Source organism: Hypanus sabinus, chromosome 29 (assembly GCF_030144855.1).
Source record: "Hypanus sabinus isolate sHypSab1 chromosome 29, sHypSab1.hap1, whole genome shotgun sequence".
NCBI lineage: Eukaryota > Metazoa > Chordata > Chondrichthyes > Myliobatiformes > Dasyatidae > Hypanus > Hypanus sabinus.
This window is the reverse complement of record NC_082734.1, coordinates 8,024,631-8,050,836: the sequence shown is the minus strand read 5'-3', so window position 1 is coordinate 8,050,836 and position 26,206 is coordinate 8,024,631. Positions and strand designations below refer to the sequence as shown.

At 44.5% G+C, this 26,206-nt stretch overlaps 1 protein-coding gene across 2 annotated transcripts in view; it reads left to right on the top strand.

Annotated features, from left to right (window-relative positions):
- The window catches only part of zgc:92360 (uncharacterized protein LOC436988 homolog), a 91,905-nt gene that overhangs the window by 46,043 nt on the left and 19,656 nt on the right, over positions 1-26,206 (top strand). For both annotated transcript variants that reach the window (XM_059953560.1, XM_059953561.1), the window contains one exon: positions 5,435-5,581. In XM_059953560.1, coding sequence (XP_059809543.1) covers positions 5,435-5,581 — 147 coding nt within the window. The remainder of the gene's footprint in view (positions 1-5,434; positions 5,582-26,206) is intronic.

Genomic DNA, 26,206 nt, shown 5'->3' with positions numbered 1-26,206 from the left:
ATTTTTTGTGCAGTAACAGATCTGGAGTAACAATTATTTCATTTTTTTTTACACTTGTGTACTGGAAATGACATTAAACAACCTTGAATCTTGAAATTTATCAAAGGGTTCTGCCTCCTAACCCTTTTAGGGTTGTGGGGGTGGAGATATGCCTCTACCAAAGGAGGTGCAAGGAGGTTCCCTCCGCTGGCCTGCAGGCCATCACCCTTGGGCAAGGTGTAGCACCTGCTTACCCCACCCCCCCCCCCCCCGTGAAAGTTAGGTGAAGCCAAGGGGACGGGTGGTCGTATGAACAGCTGGTGCAGATCACAGGCCCTGGTTATGTGACCACTGACACCAGGCAGACAATCTCTGAAGAGTATTGATAATGGCTGGGGTCACCAGTCTTGGAAAGACACTGACTAGAGGAAGGCAAAGGCAAACCACTTCTGTAGAAAAATTTGCCAAGAACAATCATGTTCAAAGAATATGATTGCCTACATCACCCAACATGGCACATAACGAAGGAATCCATTCAGGCAGTGTGTTCTGGACCTGACATCGTCTGGGTGGGGGAGGAGGGTGCGGGAAGAATATTCCCCATCTCCTCTTTAAATTCCATCATTTACTATAGCCACTAAGATATAGGAGCAAAATTAGGCCATTCAGCCCATCGCATCTACTCTGCTATTCATTAAATAAGACCATGGCTGATCTGGCCATGGACTCATCTCCACCTGCCTTTTCCCCATAACCCTTAATTCCCCTACTATGCAAAAATCTATCCAACCTTGGACAAGGAAAACACACAAACGCTCACAGGACTGATTTGAATTGGTTGACTGGACGAGTATGCCACAGTTATTACCAACTTCATTAAAACATGTGTGGATGAGTGTGTGCCAATGAGAACTTGCTGTGCATTCCCAAACCAAAAGCCATGGATGAACCAGGAGGTACATCATCTGCTGAGGGCTAGATCTGTGGCAGTTAAGTCTGGTGATCCAGGTCCATACAAGAAAGCCAGGTTTGACTTGCGGAAGCTATTCCAAGAGTGAAGAGAGAATTCTGAGCGAAGTTGGAGGCAACATCAGATATATGTCAACTCTGGCAGGGTTTGCAGGACATTACTTCCGAAAAAGCAAACTCCAATAGCATGACTGGCAGGAATGTTTCACTACCAGATGAGCTCAAACCTTCTATGTCAGCTTTGAAAGGAAGATGTGAAGATCCCTACTGCATTGGGTGGCCCTGTGATCTCTGTCTCGAGGCCGATATCAGGCTGTCTTTCAGGAGGATGAACCCTCACAAGCCAGAAGGCCCTGACAGAGTACCTGGTAAGGTTCTGAAAACTTGTGCCAACTAATTAGCAGAGTATTCAAGGACATTTTCAACCTCTCACTGCTACGGGCGAAAGTTCCCACCTGCTTCAAAAAGGCGATAATTATAACCAGTGCCCAAGAAGAGTAGTGTGAGCTGCCTTAATGCCAGTAGCACTCACATCTACGGTGATGAAATACTTTGACAGATTGATCATAGCTAGAATGAACTCCTGCCTCTGGACCCACTGCAATTTTCCTATCACCACAATAGGTCTATGGCAGACACAATCTCAATGGCTCTTCACACAACCTTAGACCACCTGATCAATACAAAACACACTTTTTAATCAATTCAAAATACATATATATACTTGTTTACTTATTTTTATGTTCTCTTTTTTTCTATATTATCATGTATTGCATTGTACTGCTGCTTCTAAGTTAACAAATTTCACAACACATGCTGATGATAATAAACCTGGTTCTGATTCTGAACTACAGTCCATAGCCCAGCATGTCAATATCTCAGACAGGCTTTCTCACACCAGTGAGGCAGAGAGTTTTATAGATGACAATTAATTCACCTTCAGCAACATCTTTTCAAAGGAATTCAATCCTAAATCACCCAGTTCCTCTCTCCACCCATTATGTTCCTCTGGAATCTGGAGATTAGATGCCACGCTTCAGAAGTAAGAACACATCTGTAAGTATTTATTAACACAAGGTCCTGCAGATGCTGGAAATCTAGGGAAGCACACCCAAAATGTGGAGAAACTCATCAGGTCAGGCAGCAGCTATGGAGAGGAGTAAACAGTAGACCCTTCAGGCCAAGGCCTCCTGATGAAGGGTCTTGGCCTGAAATGTTGGCTCTTTATTCAGACCCAATTTCTGTGTGAGTTGCTGAGGGAGTATTCATTTGGCTAACAGCTATGACTTAGCATCATGGGCTCGTTCCTGTACTGAATGACTTCAAGGGTTCTGTCAAATTGACTTCCCTTTTAGGAAGGTAAAAGGATGAGTCATTGTTCCTCAAACCAGTGAGGTCAGAATACAGGAAGTCGTGGGCCCACAGTTCGAGTTACAGGCTTTTCTCTGTCTTCTCCCCAACCCCTGTCCCTATCACGTTATTCTCAATGAGTCATGGAGTCTTGGAGAGTAAAACAGATCCATAGGCCTATTGAGTTCACCTAACCATTAACCTCTTATTTTTATGCTAGTACACCAATCTAGTTTTATTCCCCTTGCATTCCCATCAAAGTCAAGTTCAAAATCAATATTAGTTTGTTAACAAAGTACATCCCCAAACCCTTCAGCACAATTAAACAGCACTCAAGGGTGCTTTTGAAGAGCTATGATCTGTGGGGTTAGAGACTGTGCTGGAAGGCGGGACTAGGCCACTTTGTCTGGGTTGAATGACCTTATGTGTTGTGACCTTCCAGTGGCTCATTGACCTGTTTTGCCTCACTGGTGGAGAGATAACGAACTCCTGAACACCGGTTTGCAGTGGTGGTTAGGGGAAAGTACAAAGTAAATCTATTATCAAAGTTCACACAGTGCTGTGCAAAAGTCATAGGCACATACTGCCTAAGATTTTTGCACGGTACTGTATTTCTCAACAAGGAGCAGAGAGCAAGTCTGTAAATCTGGCGAGGGCAAAGGATGTTGGGAATGGTGAGGGTGGGGTGTGGGTCAGGTGGCAGAGAAGAGTGCCAGGGATGGGGGGGTGTGGCGTGGGTGCAGATACAACCAGCCCTGAGGCACCAGGCAAGGTCATTTGTTTCCAAACAATCGGTTTATAGATCTTTACAGAATATCTCTCTGATGCTTCCCTTTCCCTTCCCCTATTCCCAACCATGATTCCCCTCTCCCTGCCCCCTCCCCACTTTCAGTCCACAATAAAGACCCATATCAGAATCAGGTTTATCATCATTCACATACGTCAAGAAAGCTGTGAGTTTTTTGTGACAGCAGTACAGTGCAATACATAAAATTACTTCAGCACTGTGCAAAAGTCTCAGGAACCCTAGCTTCATAGACATGCCTAAGACTTTTGCACAGTACTGTATATATCACCATGTACAACACTGAGATTCATTTTCTTGCAGGCATACTCAATAAATTCATAATAGTATAATAACCAAAATGACCAATGATCAATAAAAGACCATACCAACTTGGGCATTCAACCAGTGTGAAAAAGACAGCAACTTGTGCAAATACAAAGAGAAAGAACTAATAATAATAATAAATAAGCAATAAATATCAAGAACATAAGATGAAGAGTCCTTGAAAGTGAGTCGATAGGTTGTAATGGGGCAAGTAAAGTTCAGTAAAGTTATCTCCTTTGGTTCAAGAGCCTAAAGGAAAGGACTTGTCCAACGCTTCGTTGGAACAGTGACCTGCATCCTCGCTCCTTGAGTTTGTAGAAAGGACTTTGAGTTAATGGTCATTTTAAAGGACTACACCTCTAACTATGCAACATTCCCCCATGTCTACGGTGTGTATGTCAGCATGGAGTACACATTCACCTCTCTGGCACAAGGTTGCAATTCAAGCCATTTGGATTCAGACCGGACACTCTGAGAGGTCAAGCCAAGTTTATTGTCATTTAACTACATACATGTGTACCATCAAACGAGACAGTGTTTCTCCAAACCAGGGTGTAAAGCACAGTAGTACACATAACACACATATAACACAAAATAACTTATCAAAGTAAAGGATAAAATGAATTACGCATAGATAAACAAAGTAAGATGCATAAATTTAATATTGTAGGGTACAGAACAGATTAACCAGCTCAGCAGTTCAGAAGTATAATAGCTTGAGAGAAGAAACTGTTTTCCTATCCTGACCATCTGGAGTCTCCTGCCTGATGGTAGAAAGTCAAAGAAGATGCTGGATGAATGGGTTGGGTCCTTGATAATACTAAGGACCCTATGTATGCAGCACTCCTGATAAGTATCCCTGAATAATGGTAGGGAGACTCCTATGGTCCTCTCAAACATTCTCACAGTCCTTTGTAGTGACTTCTGGTCTGATGCTTGATTGCTCCCATACCAGATGGAGCTGCAACTTATCAGGACGTTTTCAATAGTGTTCCTATAAAATGCAGTTAAGATGGTGCCTCAATCTTCTCAGGAAGTGGAGGTACTGCTGTGCCTTTTTTTTCAGGGAGGTGATATTGAGGGACCAGGTGACGCTATCCAATGTGCAGGATATAAAACAGAATTTATGAAAAGCTATGCATAAACAAAGATTGACAAATAACCAATGAGTAAAAGAAAAAAAGACAAATTGTGTAAATATAAAATAAAAAATACTAAGAACAGGAGTTGTAGGATTCTTAAAAGTGAGTCTTTAGGTTGTGGAATCAGTTCAGGGTCGTGAAGAATGAAGTTATCCATGCTGGTTCAGGAGTCTGATGGCTGCAGGATCAAGTAACACAACTCCCTCACACATATCTATACGACAGTGATGCCCTACAGTAGCCAGTTAATCCAGCAACTTGTTCGTCTTTGAGATGTGGGAGGAAAGGGAGACGGCAGGAAGAAACCTAAACAGTCAGAGGGAGAACATGCAAACTCCGCACAGTCAGTACCCGAGGTCAATACCGAACCTGGCTCTCAGGGGGCTCTGAGACAGAATCTCTATATTCTCCTTGCCTGAGTCTAGCTTCCCCATCTCTGGGTAGCCATCGGTGGCCTCCCAAGTGCCCACTCCCAATACCGTGCACTGGATTGTACTGTACAGCCAGCCTCAAAGCATCCGTGACCACAGGCCATTTTCTGACATTGCCAATAGGGTGGGCAGTGATGGATTAACAGAGACAAAACCAGAGGGCTTAAAGTGAGGGGCTACAAGATATGAGGAAGAATATTTTCACCCAGAGGACAGTTGCAATCTGGTTGGGACACTGCCTGAGAAGTCGGTAAGGCAGAGACTCTCACAACATGTAAAGGGAAGTACCGAGACGAGCACTTGAATCACAAAGGCAATGAAGCCAATAAACTAGCAACAGTTTCCATACACTAATGGAGTGGTTCTCCCTTCATTCTGATGGTATACTCTTTGAGTCTTTGGTTAACATTGCGAATCAAGCTGAAATTCTCATGCACTGCCTTCTCCAACAGGCTAAAGAGCCCAAGGCTGTGATTAGAGTGGACAAAATCAACGCTACATTCCAACCGATCAAAATTGGAAATCCTAACGGCCTTCAGCTCACCTACCTGAAGGATAATAGCACGCGGAATATTTTTGTTTACCACGAAGAGGGAAAGGTAAGTTCCAAAGACCTACAGCACAGATATGAGCCCTTCCACCCACCAACCAACAGACACCGAGGTACACTAATTCTATTTTAAGCTCAGTAACTTTTTTAGGTACACCTGTACACCTGCTCATTAATGCAAATATCTAATCAGCCAATCATGTGGCAGCAACTCAATGCATAAAAGCATGCAGACGTGGTCAAGAAGTTCAGTTGTTGTTTGGACCAAACATCAGAATGGGGAAGAAATGTGATCTAAGTGACTTTGACCGTGGATTGATTGTTGGTGCCAGGTGAGGTGGTCTGAGTATCTCAGAAACTGCTGATCTCCTGGGATTTTCACACAAAACAATCTCTAGAATTTACAGAGAATGTAGCAAAACACAAAACTCACCAAGCGAGTGGCAGTTCCATGGGTGAAAATGCCTGGTTAATGAGAGAGGTCAGAGGAGAATGGCCAGACCTGTTCAACCTGACAAGAACTCAAATAACTCAGTGGCCAGTGGCGTGCAGAAGAGCATCTTTAAACCCACAACATGTTGAACCTTGAAGTGGATGGGCTACGTCAACAGAAGACCATGAACACATCATCAGTGGCCACTTTATTAGGTACAGGAGATACTTTATAAAATGCCCACTGAGTCTATTGTCTTCACGTCACAATCAACTCTCCCACCCACCCCCCCAACCCCCAGTTCTATTGTTCACCCAACACACCAAAGGCAATTTACAACAGTCAATTAACTGACTAACTACCTCCCCACCATCTTTGGAATGTGGGAGAAATTTCACATGGTCTCAAGGAGAACATGCATACTCCACTCAGACAATGCCTGAGGTCAGGATTGAACCTGGGACTCTGGAATCGTGAGGCAGCAGCTCTACCCGTTGTGCCAATCTCCGACAATTCCCATTAGCCAAATATCTTAATTACGATTCCTATTCCCGTTCCGAATTGTCAGACCATGGCCTCCTCTTTTGTCAAGGTGAAGCCACCCCCCAGTGGAGGAGCGACACCATGTATTCCATCTGGGTACCCTCCAACCTGATGGTATGAATATCGATTTCTCCTGCCAGTTAACGAATCCCCCTCCCACCACCCACCTCCTTTTATTTCCTCTCACCTGCCTATTTCTTACCCTGGGGTTGTCCCCTGCTCCTTCCCTTTCTCCTATAGTCCACTCTCCTCTCCTATCAGATTCCTCCTTATTCAGCCCTTGCCCTTTCCCACCCACCTGGCTTCACCTATCACATTCTAGTAAGCCTCCTTCCCCTCCCCCCCTTTTTATTCTGACATCTTCCCCCTTCCTTCTCTGTCTCAGCATGAAACATCGACTCTTTATTCTTTTCCTTAAAGGTTGCCTGTCCTGCTGAGTTCCTCCAGCATTTTGTGTGTGTTGCTTTGGGTTTCCAGCATCTGCAGAATCTCTCATTCCTGGGGTGCGTAGGGTGTGGGGATGTAGAGAGCAGAGACACTGGGGATTGTCATTTAGAAGTTAGAAGGAGTTAAGACAAGGAGGGAGTGGATGGATCTTGGAATAGGATTCAGGAAGCAGAAGTTCAGTAGATGAGTAGCACGATAACAGGCCTTTCAGTCCATCTCATCCATGCTGATCAAGATACCCGTTCAAGCTAGTCCCATTTCCCTGCACTTGGCTCATTTTCTTACAAACCTTTCCCATCCATGTACCTGTCAAAATGTCTTTCCAACATGGCTTCATCCACCTCTGCCCATACAATATAGGAGCAGAATTGGGCCATTCAGCCCATCGAGTCTGCTCTACCATTCCATGTCTGATTTGTTTTCCCTCTCAACCCCATTCTCCTGCCTTCTCCCCATCATCTTTGTTAGCCTTACTAATTGAGAACCTCTGCTTTAAATACACCCAATGACTTGACCTCCACTGTGGTCTGTGGCAAGGGATTCCACAGATTCCTCACCTCCAGCTGAAGTAATTCTCCCTCATCTCTATTATAACCATATAACAATTACAGCATGGAAACAGGCCATCTTGGCCCTTCTAGTCCATGCCGAACGCTTACTCTCACCTAGTCCCACTGACCTGCACTCAGCCCATAACCCTCCATTCCTTTCCTGTCTATATGCCTATCCAATTTTACTTTAAATGACAATACCGAACCTGCCTCTACCACTTCTACTGGAAGCTCATTCCACACAGCTACCACTCTCTGAGTAAAGAAATTCCCCCTCATGTTACCCCTAACTCTCAACTCATGTCCTCTTGTTTGAATCTCCCCTACTCTCAATGGAAAAAGCCTATCCACGTCAACTCTATCTATCCCCCTCATAATTTTAAATACCTCTATCAAGTCCCCCCTCAACCTTATACACTCCAAAGAATAAAGACCTGACTTGATCAACCTTTCTCTGTAACTTAGGTGCTGAAACCCAGGTTTCAAATGGACCCCCTTGCTTTCTGAGGCTGTGTTTTCTGGTCCTAGACTCGCCCGCTATTGGAAAGTATTCTTTCCACACCCATTCTATCTAGACAATACAATATTCAATTGGTTTCTGAACTCCAGAGTGAATACAGGGTCCCCTCCTGGGATCATTCTCATAGACCTCCTCTGACTCCTCTCCAATGCTAATGGCTGTTCAAAAGTCTTTTCAAGATGGTTACATCCATCTTTACCAACAGCAGCTTAACCCTACATAGCCAATGATTTCTTTCTTAGAAAGGGGCCCAAAACCGCTTGCAAAACTCCAAATGTGGTCTAAGCAGTGCCTTGTAAAGCCTCAGATTTACATCCATGATTTATATTCCAATCTTCTCAAAATGAATCTCCAAACCACCCCCCATGAGGAAAAGATGTTTCCGCTAAGAACCCCGCAAATCTTTCATCTCTTGGCCTTAAACCAATGCCTTTGGATTCTCCTGCCCTGGTTCCTAATAGTTTTGAAGCAGCATTCCTACTGAAATACTCATGAAGAACTTGTGCTGATTGTACTCATTTGCATCAGCCCTCCAGGTCCACTAAAAAACAAAGTTAGAGGCTGCAAACGAGACACAACCCCACGGGGGGGGGGGGGGGGGAGAGTGAAATGCATATTAAGCAGCCGATTAATTCCTCCAGCATAGTATTAATATAGTGATTCTCCCCTGCCAGTCAGTTTCCCTGCAATTTAATTACATTTCCCTCTCTCCACCCACCTACATATATAAGTTATATATAAGTTGAGAGTACTGTAGTTAAACTGTAAACATGCGCAAAGCCACACTGGAATATCTGGGCTAGTTTTGTGTTGTATGCTCTAGACCGGGGGTCGGCAACCTGCGGCTCCCGAGCCATTTGTGGCTCTTTCACCTCTGTGCTGCGGCTCCCTGTGGCTTTGGGAAATAATTGGTCAGTATTTAATTAAAATGTATTTTATGTTAGTTTGTTAGCTTTTGAAATGTAATTCTAAATTTGAAGATTATGGTGATCTTGTACAATCTAAGTGTGGCGACACATTTCCTCACAATTAGCCAGCATTCCGGCTAAGGGAGATAGCCTACGGGGGTTTGTGAGTACGCGTCTTTTGCAGCATCCGCACCCACGGGGATGGGTTGAGGGAGGCTTAAAAGCAAGGCTGTTTAGTTCGAATAAAGTTGACTGCAGTCTTTATTTTAGCGCTGCGTGTAGCGCTACACCGCTACAACGTGTTTTTTATCGCTATTAATATACATTACCACTGCCAATGCCTGACACCCGCCAGTGCGCGCTTTCTTTTAATTCTTCGATCCAAGGTAGGCTACCTATGTAGTAACCTTCAACCCAACGTCTTTTTTTCGGAGTTCAAAATGTTTTTGTTGCATGCAGAAATGTAATTTCGTTTTCTCTGCAGGAGTTCATCAATTTCAAAAATGCAACACATTATAGTTTGTTTATACATAGCATAAAGGCAAAAAAAACCCGTTGTATGCAGTGTTATTTCATTTTGTGGCTCCCAGTGTTTTCTTTTCTGTGGGAAATGGGTCCATATTGGCTCTTTTAGTGGTAAACGTTGCCGACCCCTGCTCTAGACGCTCTGTACCAGTAGTACCATCACTCCTGTTGAGTATGGTGTTCTCCTAAAGCAGGAGTTCTCAACCTTTTTTTAAGCCATGGACCCCTACCATTAACCAAGGTGTCCGTGGACCCAAAGGTTGAATACCCCTGTCCTAAGGGGTAGTCTATTTGTGCCCTCTCAGGTGGCTGGTCATCCATGTAGTCTGGTGCAGTGTGGGCAAGGGTAAGTGGTGGTTGGGTCTTTTGCTTGTTCAGTCTCTCCTTTCACAGCTGCCACTTGTTCTCTGCGGCCCAGCAGAGGTCATTCTCTTGTAGTGCGTCACCCTCTTGAACCCTCTTGAACAGATTTCCTCCAGGTGTATCTATCGAGTGAAATGTCCTCCCAGTTTTTAGATGTCATGCTAAATTTCTTCAGGCTGATTCTGATGTTAGAAGGCCATAAGGTATACATAGGAGCAGAATTAGACCATTTGGCCCATTGAGTCTGCTCCGCCATTTCATCAAATTTTTCCTCTCAGCCCCAATCTCCTGCCTTATCCCTTCATGCCCTGACCGATCAAGAATCTATCAGCCTCTGCCTTAAGTATACCCAATGACTTGGTCTCCACAGCCACCTGTGGCAACAAATTCCACAGATTCACCACTCTGACTAAAGAAATCTTTTTTCATTCTAAAAGGATGCCTCTGTATTCCGAGGCTGTGTCCTCTGGTCTTAGACTCCCCCACATCCTCTCTATTGAGGCCTTTTTACATCCAATAAGGTTCAATGAGGTCACCCCTCATTCTTCTGAATTCCACTGAATAGACGCCCAAAACCACCAAACACTTCTCATATGACCAATCTTTCAATCCCAGAATTGTTTTTGTGAACCTCCTTTGAAACCTCTCCAACGTCAGCACATTCTTTCTTAGTTAAGGGGCCCCAAAGCTGTTCACAATGCTCCAAGTGAGGCCTCTCCAGTGCCTTATAAAGCTTCAACATTACATCCTTGCTTTTATATTCTAGTCCTTTTGAACTGAATGCTTACATTGCATTTGCCTTCCTCACCACCAACTCAACCTACAAATTAACCTTTAGGGAATCCTGCACAAGAACTCTCAAGTCCGTTTGCACCTACAGATATCTTTGAAGCATTTCCTTTGCCCACCGGGGACTTGCTGTCTTTCCCTCAACTGTGAGTAAAGAATCTATTTGAGGATGTCTGGAAATGTTATCGACTAATATAGGGGTGAATACAGGCCTTTCAGCCCATCTCATTCACGCCAACCATGGTGCCCACAACGCTAGTCCCAATTGTACACATTTGCTCCATATTCCTCTTAATTGCCCCTATCCTTACACCTATCCAAGTTTTAAATACAAGTCTTTTAAATTTAGTTACATTATTTGCCTGAAACACTTCCTCATTCCATGTGCACATTGCCCTCTGGTCTCTTTGAAATCTTTCACTTCTCACCTTAAACCTTAGACACAAGAGGTGATGCAGGTGCTGGAAATCTACAGCAATAGACACAACGTGCTGGAGGAGCTCAGCAGCTCAGGCAACATGTGTGGATGGAAATAAACCATTGACTTTTAGGGCCTAGACCCTTCATCCGGACCTTAAGCCTTTGCCTCAGTTTCCTTTTCCTGGGAAAGAGGCTGTGTGCATCTGACCTACCTACACCCTTCGAGATTATATATATCTTTGTAAGATCACCCCTCAGTCTCCAATATTCCAAGGAACTTAGTCCCAACCTGTCCAAGCATTTCCATGCAAAACAGGCCCTCAAGTCCTGGCAAAGAATGTTGCTGCATCTGCTATTGCACAGAAAAGATGATAACTGTAAACAAGTCTAGCTTCATCTGAAGATTTAACATTAGACTCGGCACGACAGCCTAAAGGTCTGCACAGCGCTTTACAGTACCAACGACCGGGTTCAATTCCCACTGCTGCCTGCAAGGAGTTTGTATATCCTTCCTGTGATCACATGGATTTCCTCCGGATGCTCCAGTTTCCTCCCAAGTTCCAAAGATGTACTGGTTGGTAGGTTAATTGGTCATTGTAAATTGTGTGATTAGGCTAGGGTTAAATCAAGGGATTGCTGAGCAGCATGGATCAAAAGGTCAGGAGGGCCTATTTCATGCAGTATCCTAATAAAAACATTTTAAATAATCCAGGGAAGCATTGTTAGAAGTTTGTTCTAAAGTCACCACTTCCCTGTTTATCCAGGTGGGATTGGTGAAAGTGATTGGGGGAAGTCATGTTTGGATAATCCATTGGAGCTTTCCTTTTCACCATGAAGAATCCTAAATAGAGATGAACTGATTGATGGGCATTGAAGGTGAGCTGGGGAGGGGAGGGAAATGTTCCTGGCATGTCATAAACTACTAGAACTAGGGGACATAGCCTCAAGATTCGGGGGAGTAGATTTAGCATGGAGATGAGGTGAGGAGGGACTGCTTTTCCCACAGAGTGGTGGATCTATGGAATTCTCTGCCCAATGAAGCAGTGGAGGCTACCTCAGTACATATATTTAAAACAAGGTTAGATAGATTTTTGCATAGTAGCGGAACGAAGAGTTATGGGGAAAAGGCAGGTAGGTGGAGATGAGTCCAGGGCCAGATCAGCCAAGATCTTGAACGGCAGAGCAGCCTCGATGGGCCAGATGGGCAACTTCTGCTCCTATTTCTTATGTCCTTATGATCGTGGAACAGCAAAGCAGGAAAGTGCGGCCAAATGGCCTGCAACTCCTAATACTTCTGTTGTCATCAAGCTCCGTCAATAACCTCATCTTGATCCAGACCTGAGATGAGGAAAGAGATGGGGGTGGAGACCCGTGGGAAGGAATCCACAACCGTAGGGCATCACGGTTAATGTCATGCTTTACAGCGCCAGCAACCCCGGTTCAATTCCTTGCCACTGAGTGTGAGGAGTTGAACGTTCTCTCGGGTTTCCTCCCACAATCCAGATACATGCAGGTTAGCAGGTTAATTGGTCACACAGCTAGCGCGGGCTCATAGGGCCGGAAGGGCCTGTTATCGTGCTGTGTTGCTAAATAAAATGAAATTTCTCTCATGAACTTTGGTGCTCCGTCTGGACAACCTCTCAGTTAGATCTTGGCTGATTTGTGACCACAATTTGTAAACCCAGATCTCACCCACATCCGTAAGTTCAATTATTGATTTCTGGGTACTAGAATGGAGCTCATTTAAGGAGCTCTATAAGGAGTTTGTACATTCTCCCCATGACTGCCTGGATTTCCTTCGAGTGCTCCGGTTTCTTCACACAGTCCAAGGATGTACCGGTTGGTCGATTAGTTGGTCATTGTAATTGTCCCGTGATTAAGCTCGGGTTAAGAAGCTGGGTTTCTGGGTGGTGTGGCTGGTTGGGCCGGAAGGGACTGTCCCACACTGTATCTCGAAATAACAACAAGTGACATGAGCACAGGAGGGAAATGTTTTTGTCAGCCACAGTAGTATGCAACGATAAAGTGGGCATAAGGAGCCGAATGGCCTACAGAGTTTAGTTAACAAAAATCTCTCAATTTCAGACTTAAGGGTGACTCATAACCCAGCTTCAAGGGAAGAGTATTCAATTATTTGCACTGTGGTTGTTCCCAACTTGTTAGAAGACTTGGGCACCATTTAATGTTCAACATTTCATGGTAGAGTATTCCAACTACTGAGTTGCTGAATGGCTAGGTTCCGATTATTAGGCCACATTCCCTGATCCTACTCTCAGCCACAGGAAACACTTCCTTCCTCAAAATTAACCAAAAACCATGAACAAAGAGCCATGTGGAAAATTTGGGAACTCTCTTAAATCAAGGCAATTCACCAACCACAACTCATGTTCCCGGAACCATACACCTTTCAGTTTCCATTCAAGCATATCTTGATTGATTTCCCTTGATACAAATCTTCTTAAGATTAAATGATCCCCAAATTTTCTAACAGGTTGGGAACAACCTCAGTTCAAATAGTCAAGTCCAGGTGGCATTCTGGTAAGCCTGGACTGTGCTCCCCACCCTGCCCCCCCACATTCCCTCCCCCCTCCCCATGACCAGTTTATCTTCCCAAATGTGTGATGTCCAGAACTGATCACAATGCACCAGGAGAGTTTAAAAGGGCTTTGTAAGTTGTGGCATAATCAGTGGTGTTGTAGCCCTGGACAAGCCAGTCTTTAACTCTCTTAATACCAAGTGGAAATGAATTCGTGTTTGGACTTCCTCCTTATTTGAGGAAGGATATACTTGGCTTTGGAGGAGGTGCAGAGAGGGTTCACCAGGTTGATTCCAAAGATGAGGGGGTTAGACTCTGAGGAGAGATTGAGTCGCCTGGGACTGTACTCACTGGAATTCAGAAGGATGAGAGGAGATCTTATAGAAGCGTATAAAATTATGAAAGCAATACATAAGATAAGAGCCAGGACCCAGATCTCTGGTACTTTAAAGCATTAGGCTAACCACTACGCTACCGTGCTATCTCGCAGTCAGTTGTCTTACATTTCCCATACCAAAATTGATCAGGACTCTGTCAGCAGTGCTCCTGGAAAAAAAATATTTCGAATGTGGGGAACAATACAGGAACAGGCCCTTCGGCCCATGAGTTTTGGGCTGAACGTGATGCTGAATTAAACTGAATCTCTTCTGTCTACCTGTGGTCCGAATCTCTCTATTCCTTGTGTGTTCATATGTCCACCTAACAGCCTCTTTTAACCTTTCCCAGACACCAAGATTCACCCATCACCTTCCAGCTAGGCTCCTTCCCCTCCCCCCCCCCCACCTTTTTATTCTGGCATCTTCCTCCTTCCCTCTCAGTCCTGAAGAAGGGTCTCAGGCCGAAACATCAACTGTCTATTCATTTCCATAGGTGCTACCTGACCTGCTGAGTTCGTCCAGCATTTTGTGTGTGTTGCTTTGGATCTCCAGTATCTGCAGACTTTCTTGTTTTTATGTGTGGAGCAATTTTTTTTTAAACCATCAGCCTAGTATTTGGCACTTCCACCTTGGGAAAAAGATTCTGATTGTCAACTTTACCTCAATCAGATTTAATAATGTGGTGAACTATGTGCCTGTCTGGACACACCCCCTTCTGACTGCTCCTGTGGCTCCTCCCACAGGCCCCTGTATAAAGGCGATCTGAGGCCTGACGCTCGGCCTCAGTCTCCAGGACATAGTATGATGGACACTCACTCCTGGTTCCTTCTTCCAGTCAATAAAAGCCGATATCTCGCCTTACGTCTCAGTGTGAGTTATTGATGGTGCATCAAATAACAAAATATGTTGCTTACTGAAGTACAGAATGGCTGTGTGAATGTGGATTTCAACTGTGGTAGTCCTAACCAGGAATATTTGAGGATTCCCTCTGGAGTTACATGCAAACTATTGCCACTTTCTGGCACCATCTTATGCCACCTGTGCCTCTCTAAATTTGATAAATTTGTTCTGTAGTTGGCACCAGAAAAGGATTTGTGTGCAGGTGAGCTGCTAACTAAATTTGCCTAATTACTAAATCCAACCAGCCCTTTGTTGGTGCTGAAAGACTTCACAGCAAAAATCTCCCAATCTATTGGCTCTTTGACTACCACCTTAAACATTCAGACTCTCCACTACCCATCCCATCTCCATCGTCCAACGTCAATGGTATGGCTGGAGTTCATCAATGTTTCTGTAATCCGTTGTGACCTCAGTACAGGGAATTGGACTGTGCAGCTTCACCAGAGCCCTGTTGCCTGGCCTTACCCGTTTCCACCTTTCACTTCGGGGATACAGAGTTGAATTTTGAGAGGCATAATCAGTGTGTACCATCCACAAAACGTACTGTAGTCACTTTGCCAGCTAATTGGCCGACACCTCCCATGTAGTCTTCACTTTTCTATCATCCATCTGCTATCTAAGAGTCTCTAAAATGTTGCTAATGTATCTGTCTCTACCGCCACCCTGGCAGTGCATTCCACCTACTTATCACTCTCTGTAACAAAAAGCTACCTCTGACATCTCCCCTACACTATCCTCCAATAACTTTGAAATTATTCCCTCTTGTATTAGCTGTTTCTGCCCTGGGAAAAACCACCTCTATCCTGCAAGATGAAAGATACCATACTGTGCAAAGTCTTGGGTATATATATATATATATATATATATATATATATATACACACACACACAGCTAGGGTGCCTTTTGCACAGTAGTAATTTTATGTATTACTCTGTACTGCTATCCAAAAAAAAACAAATTTCATGATATATATGAGTGATGATAAACCTGATTCTGTTATGGGTCTCTATTGTGGACTGAGATTGGGAAGGGGGCAGGGCAAGGGGGAGTCATGGTTGGGAAAAGGAGAAGGGAGAGAGTGGGAAGGACCAGAGAGGCATTCTCTTAAGATCAATAAACCAATTGTTTGGAGTTAAATGATCTTGCCTGGCGTCTCAGGGCTGGCAGTGTCTGCAGTCTGCACTCACTCACCTGTACCCCTGGCAGTCCTTCTCTGCCACCCGTCCCACACCCCTCCATCACCATTCCCAACATCCTTTGCTCCTATCAGATTTACAAACTCGCTCTCTGCTCCATGTTAGTAGTGTGGAGGAGCAGAGTAATGTTGGGGTCCAAGTCCATGGATCCCCCATAGTTGCTGCACAAGTGGATGGAGTGGTTAAGAAGGCATATGGTATGTTAATTTGTCAGTTGATTGAGTCCAAGGGTGCGAGGTAACGTTGCAGCTCTATAAAACCTGGTTTGACCACACTTGGAGTACAGTATTGTGTTTAGTTCTGGTGGCCTCATTATAGGAAGTTATGTGGAAGCTTTAGAGAGGGTGCAAAGGAGATTTACCAGGATATTGCTTGGATTAGAGATCATTATGAGGATAGGCTGACCTAGGGTTCTTCTCTTTGGAGCAAAAGAGGATAAGAGGTGACTTGATAGAGGTGTATAGGTGTAAAAGCATAGATAAAGTGGACAGCCAACACCTTTCTCCTTGGACATATACAAGAGAGGATACTTTTAAGGTGACTGGAGGAAAGTATAGGGGACTAATGTCAGAGGTTTTCTTTACACAGAGAGTGGTGGGTGCATGGAATGTGCTGCCAGGGTTGGCGGTAAAGGCAAATGCATTAAGTGACATTTAAGAGACAGTTAGGCATAAATTTACTTATTGCTGATTACATCGCTGGCATTTAGGGCAGCAATAAAGGTCCTCCATCTCTGTCTGTCCTCGGCTTCTCAGATGTAATAGCATTCTTCATTGCTGTTTCCTGCAACAGTTTTGTTTGACCAGTCAGGGTTGTTAACATTGAGCTGAACCCCCAAACCTGGGCCGCTCTTAGTCTAACCTCTACCCCTTGACCTGTTTGGCATGGGTGACCCTACCAAGAGCCAAAGCATAAAGCTCTGACTCCAGCCAACATAGCTCTCTAAGTCATCGAGGCACACAAGGCTCCAAACCCTACCACAAGGTTGCGGTCCTCTTGGAGGCTTAGAGGCACATGGAAGAAGGGAAAATGGTGGGATATGTTGGGGGAAAGGGTTAGATTTATCTTAGAGTAAGTTGGCACAACATTGTACTCCGCAGAACCTGTACAGTGCAGTGGTGTTCCATCTTGTATGAGTGCTAACTACTCCCTGCCTCCGTTCGAGGAGACTCTTTCATGAACTGTGCTCACGGGGGTGTTTTTACAGACTTTTAGTTGAACATTATTGCCCTGAAAGGAACATGAAACATCAGAGCCAGCCCGAGAGGCAGCCTCTGCCAGAGACAACATGCCCAGTCTGCACCCAATCGCTCGTCGGAAAGGACTCCACCCTGCTCACTAAGTGAGTCAGTCTAACCCTGGAGTTAGCTGCAGGCGGAGTGTGATCCGATTGGTTTGATCCAAGAGTTTGTGATTACTGGTTATTTTGTTCAATGTGAACTTTAAGACGGGGGAGGAGGGGAGAAAACTTCGGCTTGGAGAATCAATTTTATAAGGCGTTGGTCAGACCGCACTTAGAGTCTTGTGAGCAATTTTGAGCCCCTTATCTAAGAAAGGATGTGGTGGCATTGGAGAGGGTCCAGAGGGGATTCACGAGTATGATACTGAGAAGGATTAACATATGAGAAATATTTGAGGGCTCTGGGCTTGTACTCACTGGATTTTAGAAGAATGAAGAGGGTGGGGGGAGAATCTCATTGAAACCTATTGGATATTGAAAGGAGAGGAATAGTGAATGGCTCTGGGACCAGAGGGCACAGACTCAGAATAGGAGGAGGAATTGCTTTAGCCAGACGGTGATGAATCTTTGGAATCCATTGCCGCTGATGGATTTGGAGGCAAAGGCATTGGATATATTTAAAATAGAGGTTGTTGTTTTTGATTAGTAAAGACGTCAAAGATTCTGGGATAAGGCAGGAGAATGAGGTTAAGAGGGATAATTTAATGTAATTCTGCAGTACAGAGTGGATTGGCCCTGAAACCCCACAACAATGATTAACCCTAACCTAATCACGGGACAATTTACAGTGACCAATTAACCTACCCGGTACGTCTTTGGACTGTGGGAGAAAACCCACCCACTCCATGGAGAGGATGTGCCGGGACTCCTTCAGCAGTTCAACAGTTGAACTCCGAAATCCAGAAAAACCTGAACTTTAATAATGTCACGCTAACTGCTAGGTTACTGTATAATAAATTGGCCATGATCGGATGGCTAAGAAACTTGATGGAACTAATGGCCTAATTCTGCTCCTATGTCTGATGGTCTTAATTAAAAAATTGGTTGTGATTAGCTGAAAGTTCAAAGTTAAATTATTATCGCAGTACATATGTGTCACCATATACAAACCCTAGATTCATTTTCTTGCAGGCATACTCAATAAATCCAATAGGCAATGAAAGATCACACCAACAGGGTGGACAACCAGTGTGCAAAAGACAATTAACTGTGTAAATACAAAAAGAAAAAAAGGAAATTGAGTTATTATTATAATAATTAATTAATTAATGGATGGATGGATGAATGAATGAATGAATAAATAGATAGATAAACAAGCAAGCAAGCAATAAATATCAAGAATATGAGATGAAGAGTCACTGAAAGTGAGTCCATACATTTTGGGAACAGTTCAGTGATGGGGAAAGTGAAGTTGAGTGAAGTTATCCCCTCTGGTTCAAGAGCCTGATGTTTGAAAAGTAATAACTGTTCCTCAACCTGATGGTGTGAGTCTTGAGGCTCCTTTACCTTCTTCCCAATGCCAACAGCAAGAAGACAGCATGACTTGGGTCCCTAATGAGGGATGCAGCTTTCTTGCAACAGCACTGCATGTAGATGTGCACAATGGTGGGGAGTGCCTTACCCGTGATGGACTTGACTGTATCCATTACTTTTGAGCATTTTCCATGGAAGGGTATGGTGTTTGCATACCAGGCTGTGATACAGCCAGTCAATAAACTCTCCACCACACATATGTACATGTTTGTCAAAGTTTTAGATGTCATGCCGAATCTTCTCAAACTCCTATGAAAGTAAAGGCTCTGCCATGCTTTCTTCGTAAGTCAATAATCAGGTCCTTGGTCTTGCTGGCGCTGAGTAAAAGGTTGTTGTTGTGGCACCACTCAGCCAGATTTTCTATCTCCCTCCTATATGCTGATTCATTGCCACAATTGATCTGGCCAGCAACAGTGGTGTCATCAGCAAACTTGAATATGGCATTGGAGCTGTGCTTAGCCACACAGTCATAAGTGTAAAGCGAGCAGAGCAGGAGGCCAAGCACACAGCCTTGTGGTGCTGCTATGCTGATGGAGATCGTGGAAGAGGTGCTGTTGCCAATCCGAACTGACTGGGGGAGTTTGTGATGGTTCCTCTGTGGTTTGACAGTCAAAACGAGCGTAGAAGGCATTGAGCTCAACTGGAAGCGAAGCCCTGTTGTCAGCTTTGTTGCATGATTTCACTTTGAAAGAGGTGATAGCATTCAAGCCCTGCCACAGGTTCATTGTTTCACCCATGAGATGAGTTTTCGGAGATTGTACCTGGACCTCTTGTAACTTTGTGGTTACACACTTCCAACCCGAGACACAAAGCCCTCCAACTTAAATTGGCAGCAACTTAAAAATAAAACTGCAGTGCATACATACAAGGTGGATGGAGAACTGGTGCCTAGTCAGGCAGAGTGCACAGACTGGACTCTGAGGCTCCAGGAAGCAAAGTTTGCCAGACCCTTGATGAGATATTCCTTGTCAAAATCTTTATGACTGTCAGCGTTCTCTTGATTTATCTTAACAAGCTTTTCATCCTCTGCTGCATGATCTTCTCAACACCCTGTGCAACTAGATAGTCCAGAAAACCATAAGATATAGAAGCAGAATTAGACCATTTGGCCCAGTGAGTTTGCTCTGCCATTTCATCATGGCTGATCCATTTTGATCTATAGCAGAGAAACAGGCCCTTCGGCCTATTGTGACAATACTAACCATTACCTATCGACATTAATCCCAGTTATCAGTACTTCATCCATAGCCTGCCCTGCCTCAGCAATTCAGATGATGTGAGAAGACCAGCCTCCACTGTCACCACCACCTCAGGCAGTGTGTTTGCCCCTGTGGGGGGAAAAGATTCTTCCTTGGGTCCCCTCTAAATCTTTTGCTCCTCAACTTAAACCTTTACACTCTGACTCCATGGTTATTGTGGAAGTTTCCTGCTGTTCACAGACAGTCTGTCTCTCATGATTCCGCTAAACCTTTACCAGGTCATCCTCGAACCTTTGCTTCTCGGTAACTGCAACACTTTATTCTACCTTCTATTAGTGTTTTTCCCTTGTATTATTTCAATGCACTGACGAGATTAGATGATCTCTGTGCATGCTAAACAATGTTCTCCACTGTACCTCAATACTTTTATTTTTTTATCCAGAGATACAGCTTGGAATACAAATTTCCAGCCCTTTTGAGCGGTGTTGCCCAGCAACCCCCAATGACCCCAAACTAACCCTAACCTAACCACAAGACATTTTACAGTGACCATTTGCCAGTGGGTGCCATGGTCACGTAGTGGTTACAGCTCGAAGTTCGGTTCTAGGGTTCAGGGTTTATTTCCAGTGCCATCCTGTAAGGAGTCTCTGTACGTCCTCTCTGCGAAAAGCGCGGGTTTTCCCCGGGCACTCCAGTTTCCTCCTGCAGTCTAACGGCATACCAGCTAGGTTCATTGATCATTGAAAATTGTCCCATGATTAGGTTAGGGTTAATCATGGTTGTCAGGGATTGCTAGGGCACCATGACTTGAAGGTCTGGAAGGGCCTACTCCACATTGTATAGCTAATTGTTTAATTAAGCTACTGATTGGTTTGTCTTTGGAGTGTGGGAGGGAACTGGAGCACCTGGAGAAAACCCAAGCATTCCACGGGAAAGACGTACAGAGGATGCCAAGAGTGAATTCCGAACTCAAAGCCGCAAACTGTAATAGAGTTGTGCAAGCCACTAGCCTACCATAGCACAATGATAAATAATAATAAACCAATTTCCCAATTTTATTTGCTCAAGGAAGACATATCCTGCCTAAGCAGTGTCTCCTCAATTGAAACATTGAACAAGTGAGCCCTCAACCATCAGGCTCTTGAACAAAAGTGAATAACTACACTCACTTGCCCCATCATTGAGATGTTCCCACAACCGATGATCTCACTTTGAGGACTCTTTACCTCATGTTCTCATTATTTATTGCTATTTATTTATATTTGTAGTTGCACAGTTTGTTGTCTTCTGCACTCTGGTTAATCTTTCATTGATCCTGTTACAGTTACTATTCTATAGATTTGCTGAGTATGCCCACAGGAAAATGAATCTCAGGGTTGTTTGTGGTGACATATATCATAATAGCATTTACTTTGAACTTTAAACTTTCAACAGCTTGGTGACTCCCTTTGGTAATTCTTTCCACTATCGTGCATCCCTTTACAACATAAAATTCCTATTATCATCATCTCTATGTTGTATTGTCCACACCACTCCATATCCCCGTGAACATGTTCCAGCCCTGTACCCTGTGATATCTCTGTGTTCTTCCAGTGCTGGCCTCTCAGACATCACCGAATGCTCTATCATTGGCAGCCATGCCCCGATCTGCCAAGATGCTGAGCTCTCTCTGCTGCGCTCTCCTTCTCTTCAGAACCGTCTGTCTCACCAAGGGGTTTGGTCATCCATGTGAACTACCTCTGCAATGGTTCAGGGTGAAATTTTGTTTGTTAATGGTTTCAGTTGTGAGACTTGAACCAATTTTTGGCTGTTGCATTTACAAGAAAGGTATCATCGACCCAGGCAGGGTGCAGAGGGGATTAATGAGGATGATACTAGAATTTATTTATTTATTTATTGAGAGAGACTGTGGAATTGACCTTCCAGTCCTTCAAGCCGTGCCACCTAGCAACCTGTGATTTAATCCTAGCATAATCACAGGACAATTTACAATGACCAATTAACCCAATAAACAGTGCTTCTTTTGACTGTGGGAGGAAACCAGAGCACCTGAAGGAAACCCACGCATTCTACGGGGAGGACGTACAGATTCCTCACAGAGAATGTCGGAATTGAACTCTGAACTCTGACACCCCACACTGTAATAATGCCATGAAGGTTACAGCAATGAGGAAAGATTGGATATGCTTAGGTTATTTTCTTTGTAACAGAAGAGTCTAAAGGGAGGTACGGACAACTATACCAGACCTAGATGATGGAGATAGAAGGACTTTATCATCTTAGCATGGAGGTTAAAAATCAGGAGGCATAGATTTAGAGTGGGGAATTGAGAGAAGGTGAATTCAACAAAGGAGCTGGTTGTGGATTACAGGAGGAATGGAGACAGGCTAACCCCCTATTGACATCAATGGATCTGGAGTTGAGAGGGTGAACAGCTTCAAGTTCTTTGACATCCACATCACTGAGGACTCAAGTGGTCTTTACATACCAGCTGTGACATACCTCAGACAGTTGAAGAAGTTTGGAATGGGGCCCCAAATCCTAAGAACTTTCTACAAAGGCACAATTGAGAGCATCCTGACTGGCTGCATCATTGCCTGGTATGGGAACTGTACCTCCCTCAATTGCAAGACTCTGCAGAGACTGGTGCAGAAAGCCCAGCGCATCTGTAGGTGTAAACTTTCCGCTATTTATGACATTTACAAATACAGGTTTGTAAAAAGGACCCAGAGGATCACTGGGGACCCGAGTCACCCCAACCACAAACCGTTCCAACTGCTACCATCCGGGAAATGGTACCGCAGCATAAAAGCCAGGACCAACAGGTTCCAGGACAGCTTCTTCCACCAGGACATCAGACTGATTAATTCAGGCTGATACAATTGTATTTCTATGTTATATTGACTGTTCTGTTGTTCATACTATTCATTATAAATTACTATAAATTGCACATTGCACATTTAGACGGAGATGCAACGTGAAGATTTTTACTCCTCATGGATATGAAGGATGTAAGAAATAAAGTCAATTCAGTTCATGGTGTGAAGGCAGACATGGTCAACAGACTGAAGCACAACTTGGATGTGGGCTCAGAGCTGCAGGAACACACCCAGCGCGATGAATCTCTTTTTTGACTGGCACCGATAAGATAGGCTGAAAGGCCTCATCCTGTACCGTACTACTGTAGAAGCCCCTGTGCATACACACAGCTCCCACCTGTCCGCAGTGAGCAATGGAGGTGGGACACGCAGGCAGGAAGACCTCCTCTGCTCTGACACATGGAGTTTATTTACTTACACTTAGACATACCGCACGGCGACTACGGAAGCGTAGCAATTAACGTGATGCTATTCTGGCCTGGGGCGTCAGAGATCAAAGTTCAATCCCGGCATCCTTTGTAAGGAGTCTCTGTACGTCCTTCCTGTGGTTTACCCTGGGTGCTCTGGTTTCCCCCCACAGTCCAGTGACATATTGGTTAGGTTAATTGTAAATCATCCTGCGATTAGGTTAGGGTCAATCAGTGTTGTTGAGGATGGGGTTGCTGGGGCGATGTGACTCGGAGGGCCGGAAGGGCCTACTCCTTATGGTATTGCTAAATAAATAGGTAACTGGCCCAATGAGCCCGTGCCCCCTAATTGCACCCATGTGACCAATTAACCTATGACCCGTACATCTTTGGAATGTGGGAGGAAACAGCTGTAATATTTTGTCTAGTTAGTGACCTATCCAGGGTGTATGGGGGGAAAACCCCAGCCTTTGAGCAGTTTAGGGAGAGCTTTGAGGGGTGAGACAATTATTTAGTATGTTCCAGTGTTTTCTCATTTTGCTGAGCATCCATCACGAATCAATCCCAGTCGCAGAGCTTATTCTTGTGTAAAGTGAGGCATCTGAGTTTATTCCCAGTAAGCTCCATACAATCTGCGGCATTCCATCATCAAGCAATTAAGAACAGAACAGACTTTAGTTGCAGACGAACAGTGTGACAAGCTCTGGATGAAACCCTCCATTGAACATAAAAATGGGACTCATTAAACCCCTGGATTGTCTCCCATTGTTCAACTCACATTCTCCAACTTTCCCAGTGCCCTGTATCCTTCCATTGTCCATTTTAGGCACTTTCAGGAACAACAGCACAGGTCAAGGGACCTGGTGTTCCCTGGGCTTCCAATGAATTTCAGAATTCCAAAGGGTTGCCGAATTTCTTGCCCAAGAGACGACCCCTGATGCCCCTTGTGCTCCATTCTCCATCATGAGGGAACATTGACATTGATCCTATCATCCCACCCTCAAACTTTCAAGTTTCAAAGATGTCACCAGTTCTTCCTCTAAACTCCAGAGAGCACCAGTCTTAACAGTTTTGTCACAGGGCATCACAATCAGAACAGTAGGAATTATTGTGTTAAATGCTGAGCTGCAGTCAATAAGCAGAATCCTGACATGAATATCATCCAGCTGATCCAAGGTCAAGTAAAGAGCCAGTGAGATAAGAACATAAGAAATAGGAGCAGGAGTCGGCCTTCTGGTCCGTTGAGCCTACTCCGCTATTCAATAAGATCATGGCTGATCTATCCATGGACTCATCTCTAACTACCTGCCTTTGAACTTTTCTTAAATATATTTACTGAGGTAGCCTCCACTCCTTTCGCTGTGTCTATACCTCTTGTGGTAATAGGCAAATTGCAGTGGGTCCAGCTCCTTACAGAGATAGGAGGTAACTCTAGCCATAACCATCCTCTCAAAGCACTTCATCACCATAGATGTGAGTGCTACTGGATGATAGTAATTAAGGCAGCTCACCCTGCTCTTGAGCACTGGTATAATGGTCACCCTTTTGAAGCAGGTGGGAACTTCCAATGTAGCAAGAAGAGATTGAAAATGTCTTTGAGCTCACCTCCCAGTCAGTTGGCACAGGTTTTCAGAGTGCTACCAGCTACTCCACTGGGGCCTGAACCTTGCGAGGGTTCACTCTGTCGAAAGGCAGTCTGACTTGGCCTCCGAGACGAGAGATCATGGGGTCACTGGGTGCTGCAGGGCTCCTCCCAGCTGTAGTTTTATTCTCCATTTCAAAATGAGTGTAAAAGACATTGAGCTCATCTGGGAGTAACTTATCGCTGTCATTCATGATGTTGGGTTTCACCTTATAGGAAGTAATGGCCATCAACTCTGCCAGAGCTAAGGGAGATCCGATTCCTACTCTAACCCCATTCAGAATTGCTCCTTTGCTCTTGAAACACCCCTCCATGCCTGGTTTTCATGAATAGTGCTGAGTTACCAGACTTGCACAGCACATGTCTAGCCCCTAGCACATTACAAACCTCCTGGTTCATCCACAGCTTTTGATTTGGGTATGTACAGTTCATTCTCGTAGGCACACACTCATCCACACAGGTTTTAATGAAGCCAGTGACAACTGTGGCAAGAGACGAGATTCTGCAGAAAGGTATCTCCAAGAGTTATACGATACATTCACCTTAGGTCTCACATCACAGTCCTTCTCCACTTTTATAACTTAGCTGTGGTTATTAACTGCCTTCTAATCCCTAATCAGGATGGAAATCTTGATTGATATGGGCAAGTTAGTTTGACAACCCATTTCTGTTCTGCATGACTCTATGACTACAGAAATTGGCGATATCTTGAGCAACACACATACATAATACTGGACAAACTCAGCAGGTCAGGCAGCATCTATGGGGAGGAATAAACAGTTGATGTGTGGGGCCAAGACCTGCTGTCCTGATGAAGGGTCTCGACCCAAAACATACCTGGCCTGCTGATTTCCTCCAACATTTTGAGTGTGCTGCAAGGAGAACATGCAAAAATCCACAGTGGAGGTCAGATTGAACTGGGGTAGCTGTCATTAACCCTGTCAGTTGCCAATGGCAGAGGGATATTTTTCTGGGAGGGTTGTAAAATGTGCCCATCCAATTGCCCCACCCACTCTCATAGCCATTGGCCGATTCTCTGGCTGGACTGCCTTCTGCAACCAATGGAAAAGGAGTTGTTGTTCCCAATTGTATTAATCCTGACTGTTTGTCCTTCTCTTGGACTCCAGGGACAACATACGAAAAGTATTCTAATGAAATGAGAAAGCACACACAGCTTTGGCCCAGCCTGTGATCAGTGGTGTCCGACAAATCCATCTCTGGTTCCCAGAGACTAGTCCAGGAGAGCTGACAGTCACCTTCCACACG